This window comes from Lonchura striata, chromosome 9 (genome assembly GCF_050655825.1).
Source record: "Lonchura striata isolate lonStrDom1 chromosome 9, ASM5065582v1, whole genome shotgun sequence".
Taxonomy (NCBI): Eukaryota; Metazoa; Chordata; class Aves; order Passeriformes; family Estrildidae; genus Lonchura; species Lonchura striata.
The window spans coordinates 17,062,117-17,075,281 of record NC_140711.1 but is presented as its reverse complement, the minus strand read 5'-3'; the positions used below and the strand labels follow the sequence as shown (position 1 = coordinate 17,075,281).

Genomic DNA, 13,165 nt, shown 5'->3' with positions numbered 1-13,165 from the left:
CCTTAGCAGGAACACAGTAAAAGGGCAGTGCAACACCAGGTGTATTGTGCCACATAGAGAGCTCCTGGGCCTCTGCATTTCATATCTGCTACAGGGTCAGGCAACTCCAAATGTCCACCTTCTCTCACGAGTGACATGTGCAGATAAAACTACACTGCAAGAACACACGGCCCTTTTTCTAAGCACTTCTAAATACATCAGGATGGAGTTAATATTCAAGTGAGAAACTTACAGGCTTTTTGGTTTCTATCATTAGGAGGGATGGAGGTTTCTCATTAGATGGCTGACTTGGTTGATTTTTTTGATCTGAGAATCGTGATGAAGGTTTATAGATTTTACCCCGTTTTTCATCTGTTTCATGCTCCTCTGAAATTAAAGACAAGTTGAAAGCAAATTTTATTAACTGATGCTGCACAACACTGTTCATTAGAAAGAATGCTGTTGTTTAGTCCTGGTCATTCAATTCAATACATTATTTCATTTTTAAAAAGCTGACAATACTGATTTTACATAATTTAACATCTTTTAATAGGAAGAAAAAGAACATGGATTATACAGTCTAAATCAAGGCATTTTTTCTTCTTATAGTTAAAGCAGAAATCACACCAATGCCTATTTCAGTCAAAGCATAAAGCAGATTTTAGCATCAAGTTTTCTTTTCTGCTTCTAACATAACATATTAATTTTAAAATGCAATTCAAAGCCAATCTTCATCTTTACTCAAAGCCAAATGACCCACCACCTCCAAAAAAAGATTAGTTATACCTTTAGATGCATTTACGATTCCTCCTCTTACAAATGTTTTCACTTTATTACCATCACCTCCTTCAAAGGCAGCAAGGAATTCTTCATAAATTTCTGCAGCAGCCTTCTCATCCTCCTACATAGCAAATGTTCATCTATTTACTATCACCACAGAACAACTTTCACTACACAGTTACTCTTAAATTAGCTATGTGACTTTCATTTTTATTTTCTAGAGTTCAAGCTACAAACAGCATCAAAGGAGTTTCAATTTTAGATAATTCAAATTTCTGAGAAATGTGGGTAGAACACAGCACATAACACACAAAGTCAATGAGCATGTGTGCTCCAGTATGTTCCTTTCCAGGAGTTTACATGGCAATTTAACATTCAAAAGATGCCAAAAGCTCGTATCAAAGGCTTATGAGCCTGGAGCTTTGTTGACCTCAGCATGAGAGAACAGTGCCCGTTCCATCTCAGCCTTTATGATCAGCCCACATGGCTGAAGGAGACCAACAACAGGATCGCCTTTCTGTATTTCCCAGAGAACAAGTTCAATCAATGGCTTAAGCTGAGCACTATGGCTTAGCACTATCATGATCTTCAGGCCAGCATTTCCAACAACCCAGCAGGACGTAAGCCACTGCAACACAGTATGGGTTGTGTGTACAAAGCTCAAACCCCAAAATTTTCAAAACTTCTACCTTACCAACTACCAAATATATATTTCCTAAAATTTGGGCATTCCTGAGTAATCTAAAATGCAGTACCAAATTTTAAGGTTTGTATTGGTTCCTAATAAAGTCATTAGACAAAGAAAATGTTTTACAGAACTAACAAGGATGTGTACTAAACAAGTTCAAAAATGGCAGGTACTCTTTGCAATCACTGAAATCCAATGATAGAGAGCAAAGGAAGAATAGAAAATTACCTAAGGTGATGGCTGTCCCCATCCTGAGCAATACACCAATGGTTTATTGTAATTCCCTATTTCAGGAAGCCAGAAAACTTGATTTCTCACAGAGAATGAAAGAGTAAGCCTCTCTGTATCATAATGCCATGGATGCCAAAAATATGTTATACAAGTAAAATACAATTCACTTTCACTCTTCGAGAGCTACAATTACCATAATTAAAATATCTGGTTGCAATCTAAAATCAAACTTATTTGAGCTCTGATACACAGTAAAATTTTCATTGTATACTATTACCTTCTTTTTTAATTCTTCTTGCTCTTTCTTGCTCAGAGTACGTTTGGCAGCACTCATTTTGCCAATACTGAATGCTTTAAGTTTACTTTCCATTAGAGGCTGCAAAAGGAGTAAGAAAACACACATCAAACTGTTTATAAAACAATTAAAATAATGTTACTTTTGACCTTGGTCTAGACCAGTAACTCAAATAAAACAAAGAAAAGCCCTCCTGTACTTATCTGTGAAGCTTTAATTATCTAATACAACCAAAAAAAAATTAAATCTGTGCGGCTTTTTTTAAACAAATCATCCTTGGTTTAATGAGAAAGCTTTCAACACACCATTCATACAGAGCTGAAATCTGAAGGACACTTGCTGTAAGAGCCTGGACATTTAACACTGTGCAGTGCTGCAGTTTCTAAACCTTCAGAAATACATACTTTGCACCACAGTTCTTCCCCCTTCCCTCAAAAAAGCTTTTCTGACTATTTTGGCAAGAGTAATGCTTGTGCAAGGGTGGACAGGTAATGGAACAACCATATGGATGCTAGATTTCCATTGTACATCAAGGTAAAAATTAATAGCTTTGCTGGAATAACAAAACACATTCTAGAGGTTTTCAGCTATAAAAAATCCTCATGTAAAAACTTATTCAGCCGCTAGACTGCTTCTAATTTCTTTCCAAAACCTCGATGAAGGAAGTACTCCACATAACAGTAATTTCTGGAGTACGGAAATGGAATTCTTAAGGCTCTATTCTGGTAGTTAACAAGCAGCAAAGCACCAAGAAAGACAACAGGATGGAGAGCGTGCTCCAAAGACATGCACAATGAGAAGTTAAATGAGAGAAAACATACTTCTGTAGAAACTCCTGCCTTAACACAGTAATTTATGAAAAATCAGAACAACAAAGCCCCAGAAACTATGAGTCTTGTTTTCAAAATATTTGTGATGCTCTTACACAGAGCACATAGTGATGCTTAAAACTATGATTTTTGCAATGACAGTTCTTTAAAAAAATCAGCTCAATAAAACATCAAGACAAATACGGTGAACAACTAAAATGTCGTATTATGAAAAATATTCTGATACCAACTAGAAAGGGTTTCCTAGAAATAACTTTCTTTGTAAAGTTTTATTTCTAGTATCAGCTTTCCATTAATTTTTTTTTTCATTAAAAACAAACTGTTTGAAGTATCTTCAATTTATAATCCTTGCTTAGCATCACAAACACCTCTTAGATCTTGTGCCAAGCATAGGACCAAGTAGTTCATACTTCCTTGAAAGTGTTCCCTCTTCATCACTGAAAGTAAAGCTATCTGTGACAAATTTATGTAGTGTTGTCTGTGAAGTTATCTGGTTTATGACACCATGTTTGTCAATGTGAGCTGCTGTGACAGGCCTATCAGGAGCTTTTAATTCATCTGTGTGTTTTTACATTTAATAAAATCCCGTCTCCCAGTTGTCTGAAAAACAGCTTCTATTTTCTATTTCAATACGATAAACAATATACAACCTTGGCAAAACATGAGCACACAGCTATGGCACGGCAACGCAGGCAGAACAAATACCACACTCCCAAGGCTTATCCTGTCATCAGAAAATAATCTCTCACAGTAATGTCACAGGATACCTGCAGATCAGCCACATGAAAATTTGTTCCAGTAGCATAAAGGAAGCAGTTACAAGATAAAGAGTTCTGGCACTAAGATCTGCTCAGCTTAGAATGGCTCTCAGGGAAAAAAACACCTGTCAACTGGCAGGAACAATATAAAGTAAAGACTGAACTAATTTATGCCTGCTAATTAGATTCCAGTGGGCAATTATAACATTATCATTAACCATACACAGCTTCACAGAATTCCTAAAAACAGAATTATACAAAACTTGAAGGCCTTCCTCCTTCAAAAACTGCAAAATACTGTGAAAAGGGTAAAGCAAATGATAGGAGCAAAGAGAAACCTGCAGCTGAGAAAGCAAACTTCTGTTTAACCAGAACACTGCACCGACTGTAAGGTGGCACAAAGCACTGAAGTTCCAGTTCCATCAGTACAAAATACTCAGAAGAGATTTAAGAGTAATTGCCCAAATTGTAGCAAGTAAAAGAAATCAATAAAACAAGCTACTTCTCTATGAAAAGTTTCTGCTACCACAACTCTACTAATGCTCTTACAAGCAATTTAACAGCTGGTAATTGACTTTTACATGTACAAAATAAAATTGAAATCTTGAAAAAAATCCAAACCACAGAATGAATTGTCTGGTATTAACTCTCAGTTTGGCTCCTGCTGCCTGTTTTCATTTTAGCTAAGAAACAGGCAAGTCTTCATGCAACAAACCAAGCACACAACCAGGCAAAGGCCTCGTCACTGAGGAGATAGGGAGTGGGGGGACAGCAGGACCAGGTTATTACTCTTACCTTTTCCTTTATCATATTCTATTAGAAAGAAAAATAAAGAATGGCATTAGGGCCACACTGTCTCAGCTTTGAGAAGCCAACTGTATGTGAAAAGGCACTTCAATATCCCATGATTCCTAGGATAGATCACTTCACATCCTCAAGCATTCCTCAGTATAAGAGACAAACCCATACAGAGTCCTTGCAGCTTCTTTCTGTTCCAGTACCTATTATGGATGCAGTTCCATGCAGCACAGCTTCCTACACTGGTGCTTGTTTTGAAAGTTTCAAGGAGTATTTTTAAACATGAAATCAATGGTTCATTTGCAAACACCTACAGGTTACATACCCAATGCACCAAACTCTGACTGTAGCAAGCAGTTTTCTTCAAAAACAGGCCTGTTTTGAGTTTGTGGGTTTGGCTGGAATTTTTTTTTTTTCTTTAAGTGTTTTGGACTTACATGTGAATCAGCAGATCCAGTGGTATGTACTGCATCTGGCCCTCTGACCTGAGGAGAGAATGAGGAGGAGGTGAGGCACACAACAAGAAACAGAAAACAACCTGTAGGGGGTTCTTTCCAGTTCTTAGAATGTGAATTTTCATTTCAATTTCAACATCCAAATATACAAGAACAAAGATACCTATAATGTATTTTAATGATGTATCTGACCTAGGTCACCTCAGGAACAATGTCAATATAAGGCAAGTAAAGGACAGACCTAAAAACAGATCATTGAAAAATCTGAATTTCCACAGCTGGGTTTTATAAATACATCCGTAATGGCACCACGGGAAAAAAAAAAAGTAGGTTAGTTACATTGCATCTTCAAGAGTTGTCATTAAAGGCTGTTAAAGATTACATAAAGTGCTTGATTACAATTGGCTTCCTAGAAGATAATTTCCAAAACTGCTTTGACCATATTGTGCACAGATGGAACCCGGCCACCTCAAAAACTGCAATTTGTGACCAGGTACTAATTGATGTTATTACTTTAAACCTAACTGAACTTTAACACCTAAACCAGCATATATACAAAATCAGGTCTTAAATGAGCTTTAAGCAATGGAGAACACACATTTAAATTACCTAATGCCCCCCAAATTCCAGAAAGCCTGACATAAGATCTACTATTAAGATATTATTGCCTGATGCACAATTCATACTTTAATTGAAATTTAAGTCAAATACATTTGCATTAGCTGAAATCTGTTCATGAGTTACAGAACATTAGCCTTTCTCCTTATTATCAGGGTTTATAGTTTATACCAGAAATAGTAATATATGTTGCTCATTTCCAGTCTTTCAAAACCAACACCACTACATACTACTCTAAAAGATCATTTACTAGGCCTTGTTTTTATTGTGCATCCTGCATTTTCATCAGCTAAGACAGAGATGTTTTTCTTCCAACACGTGCATTCCTATGTTATACAGTAAAATCAATTTAGAAAAAAATGGTCTTCAACAGAAATCAGAATTAAGTGCACAAAGGTAGAGTGCAACACACAGGTATAGCCCTTTCAAGGCAGAAGCAAAAGGCTTCTATGAAGAGGTTTGGAGGTTTTTTAAGATAAATGGGGCAGGGGAAAAATGGCGGGGGGGAAATCATGTTTTACTCTCAAAGACCTCTCAAATCCCCTTCCTTGCAGCACTGTACAAGATTCACAAGCACATCTTTGCACAGAAGCCAATAACAAGCTGAGTTCACAGGCAGCAGTAGCAGTTCATTATAATACACATGAAAGCAAATATCTCAAGCATTTCTTACTAATGCCACTTCCTTCAAACTTCTCCTCCTGTGTACTTGGTCCTGGATTTTTTGTGAATCCAAACTGCTTGTGGCACAGATAAGGAATCTGTTATACACAGGTCTCCATACTGCACAAATGTAGCCTAAGAAAAGTTGTCCTCCCCTCAAAACCTGATGAATGTGTAGCCCAAGATCACACAGACAAAAGATGTACACTGTGCAAAAGAATTCCAGAGCATGGAAACAGCATTCTTCCTGCTGCCAGCTGCCACCCTGCGGCAGCCAACACAGCAGCTGCAATTCCAGCCTTCCAACAAACAAGTGGAAACCTGCAGTTAAAGAAATCAGTCTCCAAGGGGGAGTGATAGAGTGCTGTCTGCCTGGCGTACTGACACAGATCGAGCACTGCTCCAGGAAAGGAGCTTGTCTGGCAGCAGCAGAAGGCAATGGCCACTTCCTCATTCTCCACAACTGTTTCATTTATGGAAGTTTTAGATAGCAACACCTCCCAAAAGGGGTGGTGCTGAAGCTGCTTATAGGGAAGACAAAAACAAAGCATTACACAGAATTACAAACAGTGAATGCTCAGTACAGTGACAGATTATCCTGTGAATGCTCAGTACAGTGACAGATTATCCTGAAGAACATAAAAAAAAGCAAGACACTAACTGTGCTTCTCTAGCAGCAAGCAGATGATACTGCTCAGAAAGGTTGCAGTCCGTGGTAGCACACAGAGATTCCGTGGGAGTCCCATGGCACTCCCCAACCCACCAACAGGGACCATGGCACTATGGAGCTGCTCTGAACATTAGCTGAGCAGCGGAATTTCTACTAAGGTGCACTCAGGAAACTTCTAAAAGCAATTTTAGCTTTCAGACCAACTGTATCCCACAATAACTAGCAGCTTTGGAGAGCCACGTTAATCTTCCTTCTTCAACAATCTTATTTTTAAGGTCTTCTCTTTCCTATATATAAATTTAGTTCTACCTTTGATACTGCTCCTGACCAATCAAGCAACTGTTCTGACAAAGCACAAGATGAAAACGTTCTTGGCAAAATTACACATTGCTATCTCCCAGTTTCTAAATAGCAGTTATTTTAAAAAATCACAAATTCTCCCAACACTGCACTTTGCATCCATCTGTACTACTGCCTTGACAAAAGGGGCCATTTTGTTTCCTTAAGAGTCAGACCAGCTGCACTGACTCAGCGGAATCAGTATCTTTCTAACAGAGGGAAACATTTTAGAAGATGTTGCCCACCTGTGCTGAAATCTAGAGCAGGATTATTTTTTCTGTTCTCATCACATTAAGTAGCTCAACTGAACTTAGCTGCAGAAAGAAAGACACATGAAGCTCTGCCTTACACATGATGAGATGTGAGGACAGCTCCCTCATGTTCAAAATGCCAACAGAAAAAATGCTGTGAATCCAACTTTCAGTCACTGCCAGCATAGACAATTGACAAATGCCGTCTTAACCCAAATTCATTGCATCTCTGCATGAAAACTATTTTTTTTTTCCTCAACCAGATATTTTACAGCTGGATCACTTTTTCCATCACTTTCACACTGCACATTTCTCAAGACACTTGCCAGCACAGCTGAAGAGTCATTTCAGCAGCCTGCATTGCTCCTGCAGTAAGATACAGCCCTGTCAAATCCCAGTCCTGGAGGTCAGATCACCCAAAGCTTCACTGCTGAATCCAGCCAACTTCACTCAACTTCCAAGAGAAAAACCAAAAACTTCAAGGGACTGTAAAAATGAGATGAAAACGCCAAAGCAGAAGCATCTCTGAGATTCTGATCTTTACATTTTCTTCCAGCTTCATGGAGGCTTCCAAGGACAACAAAGAGAACAGCTCTTTGAAATCTTCCTTCCTGCCCACAGTTCACATAGCCACAAATCCAGCTCTTTGTGGTTTCTCCAGACTTAAAAATCTCTCAGTAAACCTGGCATGACTGTGTTATTTCACAAGTATTTAAAATATGCTGTATACAATAATTTTTTAATTAATACTGATGCATTTAGTGAAACAAAGAGCAACAAAAGCTGCCAACTACCCAGGAGACAATCTGTAGTCCTCTAAATGCTGAATGGTATTTTTACAACTGTAATTGCTACAACATAAATGAAAGCCCTGTCCTTGAAAGAACCAATAGCTTCAGGGTGAAATGTTTAAAAGAAACTCTGATGAAAGCCACTCCTGCCCTGTTTCAACACCTTCCATTGATCCTGCCCCCATACTGGTCACACTGAACTACAGCGCTGTTCCTGGTCTAGCTGATCACTCACAAAGGGGATGGGGAGGTTCAGGCAAACCATTTCCCAGTTCATAGCAGCAGCCTGCTACCCAAATCATGCCAAATCAACCAAAGAGGACAATGTTTGGTAGGGAAGAAGTAGCTAAAGCTGGGACTCCTTGTGTCAGCCCTAACAGCAAGGAAAAACAAATGGAAACACATAATAAATTAAGATGTCAAAATTCAGCTAAAGAAAGTTTCCAGGTTGCCTTATATTTTTTATTCTTCCCTTCTCTCTAAGAAATCAGTTCTTGAAAACACATGCAAATTATTTTATAGCTAATGTATTTATTCTTTACAGTTACTGAAATAATGCAATTAAAATTAGTCCCTATCTGAATAATCATAACTTGCAGACACAATAGCAAATGGACAGTGGCCTTCTCCAGAAGTATTTGTACAGAATGGTATTCCACTAGAACCTTGAACTCAGATAACAGGTACAGCTTTTGGGATGAAAAAGGGAAAAGTACAGCTTGGTGCAAGTGGAGTATTTCTTCTGCATATGGTACCTGATTTGAACAGCAGTCTATGTAAGAGCAGTGGCCATGCCAGACAGTCACTATTCTCAGAAGATACAGTAACAAAATGGAAGGGTCACTGAGCAGCTAACATTTCATTACATAAAGATGATAACTGAACATCTGCATCTGTCATTTCAGAATCACGTCCTTCACCAATGTCCTCTGCAGTCTCTGGCAATGTCTATTTTCTATTCTTTAATTATCCTCCTTTGCTATGTAGATTTCTGGAAATCTCAAGCACAAATCTTGCTATTCTAATCTCAAAGTGCCAAAGCAATAGTTAATGCCTTTGCAACACAATTAACATGGGAGACTCTCAAAGTTATTTAGCAGCTGCAAGTATCACACAAAGCAGCTGCCACCGCAGCAATGCAGGCACTGGGGGCTCCTGTACCACCTCCAGCAACGCTTTCCAATCAGTGAATCACACAAATAATGCCCGCCTGAAAATATATATATGTATATAATCAAAATAACTGGGTCAAATTCAGTACTTGGACAAGACAACTGAAGAACAAACACCACCCATTCTGAAGGGGAGAAAGCATTTTATTTCAGGCACTAGGTCACAGTTCCTCACAGAGCACAGAAAATAAAAGGTCACTGTGTCTTTCCAGGTATGTAGAAGCCAGCAAAGGCACTGAATTGCAATTTCCACTGAAACATATCCAATGTGTCTGTGAGATACATAAATAATTGTATTTGCAAAACAAACATAACTTGTAAAAGAAGCCTACAGTTTCACTTTTAATTATGTAAGTAAATGAATCCTAAAATTATTAAAAATAATCAAAATATCTGAAAAATAATTACTTCATAAAATCTAGCAAAATGGTTATTTGCTCAATTGTTAAACCATAAACATTTTCATACAGGTTCAACTAAAAATACACATTTTAATAGCTGTGTGAATAAACTAATTATAACAAAAATAATATTACTAATTTAAATACCATTTCTTTCTGCAGATATCTGAAAAGTATCTCAATGTATATCACAAGCATTTATGGAATAATAAAACAAAGGTACCAAAGGGAACAGACACTGTTCAGCCCCCAAGATTTACTTTTTGAGAAATAAATCCCAAGAGATAGGCATGTCTTGTTTTATTTCAATTTTCAACAGAAAATGTCAAAAAGTGAAATATAATTCTGAAATAAAATAAAACAAAATGATAAAATTCAACGTTCTCATGGATCCAAGTAGGTACTATCCCTATTTTCTGTGGCACATAAAATAATACTGACAAGCCAGATCTAGAATGTGAAGTGGAACATGGATGTCTGCAGGGATGGAGGGGTGAGGGGGAAGTGCACAAAGGTGGCAGTGCAGGTACAGGACATCCGCAGCAGCCCCTGACAGATGAGCACAGTCTGACCTTATACTCCCTAGGTGTCCTACTGACTTCCACGGGATGGAAGAGTTAACTGCCTGAACATACCTCTGCAGAACTGACATCTAGGACAGAAAATAATTCCTATAAATTAATTATTACTGTATATTGAAGAAAAAAAAAAAAAAAGACTACCATCAGTACAGAAATAGCAAATGGCAAAACAAAAATAGCCTATAACATAACTGCAAAAAGAAAGGAATCAAAACTGGGTTGGTTTTCTGTACCATGTTATCAGCTGCATTAATCAATAATTAAGTATGCTATTTCTGATTATACTTGAAATCCCAAAATGTCCTACTCCCTGAAAGCCACTGCCCAAAAATTAAGACCTATTTTACTACTGAAGTTTTCTGTCCAGCTTTTATTTGCCATTCCAAGCCAAAAGCAAGGGAAAAAAACCCGTTTCTTGGCAATATTTGGAATAGACCATAAAAGGGAAACAAAAATAAAACTGTCCTACTCTAATAACAACTGAGCAAACATGCACAGACTTTAAGTAACTACACTTCATTACCAACTCCATTAATTACTACAGTTTCTTAGCAGCAAAATAAAGTTTTAAAAAATTAACTAATCCTGGTTTTGCTTAATAAAAAGATGGATAAAAATTATTCATTTATAGAATGGTAAAATTCCTGAGCCATAACACATCTTCCTCTTTGAATGACTTACATACTCACACACCAAAACCTGGAGGACTTACATAGTTCTGACCTAAAACCTGAAACGAAAGTGAATGAAAGGGAGTAATCCTCAAACCACCAGCAGCCAGTGCAGCCCCCAAAATATCTTGCCCTCTACCCTCCCAGCAGGAACGATGCCCCGAGCGCAGGCAGCTCTGGGCTGTGACCGCTGGGTTCAGAGCACAGCTCTGGGCCAAGTTTCCAGAACTGCTGCACTGCCTGCACTCCTGGGCTGGAAAAGCACCCAGCAGAACTACAGCAAGTACAGACAGTAGAGTGAAAAGAGCGGGGGGAACGCCACAGCAATTCCACGAAACTTGTAATTTCACAGCACTTCTAAAGAAGCCACTCCATCTCAATTCGCCGTTTTCCGTCACCCTCGCGAGCTGCAAACTAACCCTGCGCGGCCTTCAGCCCACGCCGTGGGGAGGACAACGAACTGACACGCGCCGGTGGCACGGCCGGGGCCCGGGCACTCGGAACTGCCCGCAGCCCGGCGCGGGACGCGCGGGCCGGCGCAGCGGGGACGCCGCGGGGACAGACACGTGCCCGGGGCAGTCTCGAGGAGCGGGCGTGCCCCGCGGGAGCCCCGGAACCCCCGGGCGCCTTCCCGGGACCCGCGGTCACCCCGGGCTCAGAGCGGGAGAAAGCAGGAGGGAGCAGGGGAGAGAGAGCAGGGGAGAGGGAGCAGGGGAGAGGGAGAAGGGGAGAACCAGGACAGAGCAGGCCGCGCCGCCCGCGCCTCGCCGCCCTGCCGCTACCGGGCCCCGCCGCCGCGGCAGTGGGCCGCGGGCCGTGCTCCCCGAGCGCAACGGAGCGGGCCACGGGCCGTGCCTCCCGCGCCGAACGGAGCGGGCCGCGGGCCGCGCCCCCCGAGCGGAACGGAGCGGGCGCGGGCCGTGTCCCGGGCGCAGCGGCCTCACCTTCCCGGCGGGTTTCTGCGAGCCGCCGGGCGCCTTGTCCGCCATCTTGCCTCTCCCCTCGCCCAGCCCTGGCGGCGGCCGAGCGAGCGCCGATCCCACCGAGCCCGCGAGCGGAGGGCGCGAAGCCGATGGCCGAGCCGCCGATGGCAGGCGCAGGCAGAGCAGGAATGGAGCGGACGGCGCTCGGAACAGCTCGTTGAGAAAACCCCTTCAATACTGAAAAGGCTAACACAGTAAATCCTTCCTTACTGGGTTTGATATCGCACTACAATGCCAACTGTATTGAAGGCTGTCTAACGGGGGATTATAACCAGCCGTCACATTTATCATGAGTCTCGAATCCCCGTGCTTTCATGGATTTTCAGAGTGGAATATGCAGGGGCTGAGATAATACTTAAGAAAAGACAAGGAGATACAGAGAAATTAATGAAAGCTTTAATCCAGCACCTGCCGACACGCAGCGCCCTGTGAGCGGCAGGAGGGAGCAGGGCCTGGGCTAGCAACCACCCGGGACAGCGCAGAATTAAGGGTCCAGAAGGGAGGGGGAAAAAGTAAAAGGAGAGGTTAAAGAGGGCAGAGGCAACTGCAGAGGGCTGGAAGTTTATAGGGGAGAGCAAAGCTCTCAGGAAACCTCACCGGCGGCAGGTGTGCGTCCAAGTGTGCGGGGACATGGTGTGGTGTGGGCGGAGCAGCGGCTCGCCGTGTCAGGGTGCCGGCTCAGCTGCGGGCACCTCCATGGCAGCCGCCCCCGCGTGTCACCGGCAGCGGGCGGGCGGGTCCGGCCGGGCACGGCACGGCGGCAGCGAGGCCGGGGGCGGCCCGGAGAGCGGCGGGGCAGCGTCCCTCGAGGCGGGGGCGCGGGCAGCCGGGAGCGCCAGCAGCAGCTCCTGCCGCAGGCGCCGCCAGGGGGCAGGCGCGGCCCGCGCCGCGCAAGGAGACTGCGCCCGCAGCCGCACCAAAATGGCAGAATACAAAACAGCCCCGCCGTCCCTGAGGCACGGGCCGCAGCGGGCCGGGCGGTGCTGCGTTCCTCCGGTGCTGCAGCCGGCCCCGCCCGCCGCAGCAGCACGGGCAGCGGGAGCTCCCGCGGGCCCCGGGGACGCCGTGCCCCCGGCGCAGCCCCGCCGCCTGCAGGAGCCTGCACGGCCTCGTGGTACCTCTGAGCGGGAATCGCTGCGGCTTGCAAGCAAGGAAGGAGCGGGAAATAAAACGCACGCATTGACAGGCACAGCTCCACCAGTCTTTTTAGG

At 42.5% G+C, this 13,165-nt stretch overlaps 1 protein-coding gene across 12 annotated transcripts in view; it reads right to left on the bottom strand.

Moving 5' to 3' along the window:
* The window catches only part of U2SURP (U2 snRNP associated SURP domain containing), a 44,813-nt gene extending 32,002 nt beyond the window's left edge, over positions 1 to 12,811 (bottom strand). For 9 of the 12 annotated variants that reach the window (XM_077785658.2, XM_085587159.1, XM_085587157.1 and 6 more), the window contains exons 1-5: positions 11,916 to 11,985; positions 4,797 to 4,844; positions 1,956 to 2,054; positions 766 to 880; positions 233 to 366 (exon numbers count right to left, since the gene is read on the bottom strand). In XM_077785658.2, coding sequence (XP_077641784.1) covers positions 233 to 366; positions 766 to 880; positions 1,956 to 2,054; positions 4,797 to 4,844; positions 11,916 to 11,960 — 441 coding nt within the window. In that variant the 5' untranslated portion in view covers positions 11,961 to 11,985. Of the gene's footprint in view, positions 1 to 232; positions 367 to 765; positions 881 to 1,955; positions 2,055 to 4,796; positions 4,845 to 11,915; positions 11,986 to 12,551 lie in introns of those variants that run through there. The other 3 variants (XM_077785660.2, XM_085587164.1, XM_085587160.1) reach the window with 2 other exon arrangements.
* Positions 12,812 to 13,165: the final 354 nt, after the last annotated feature.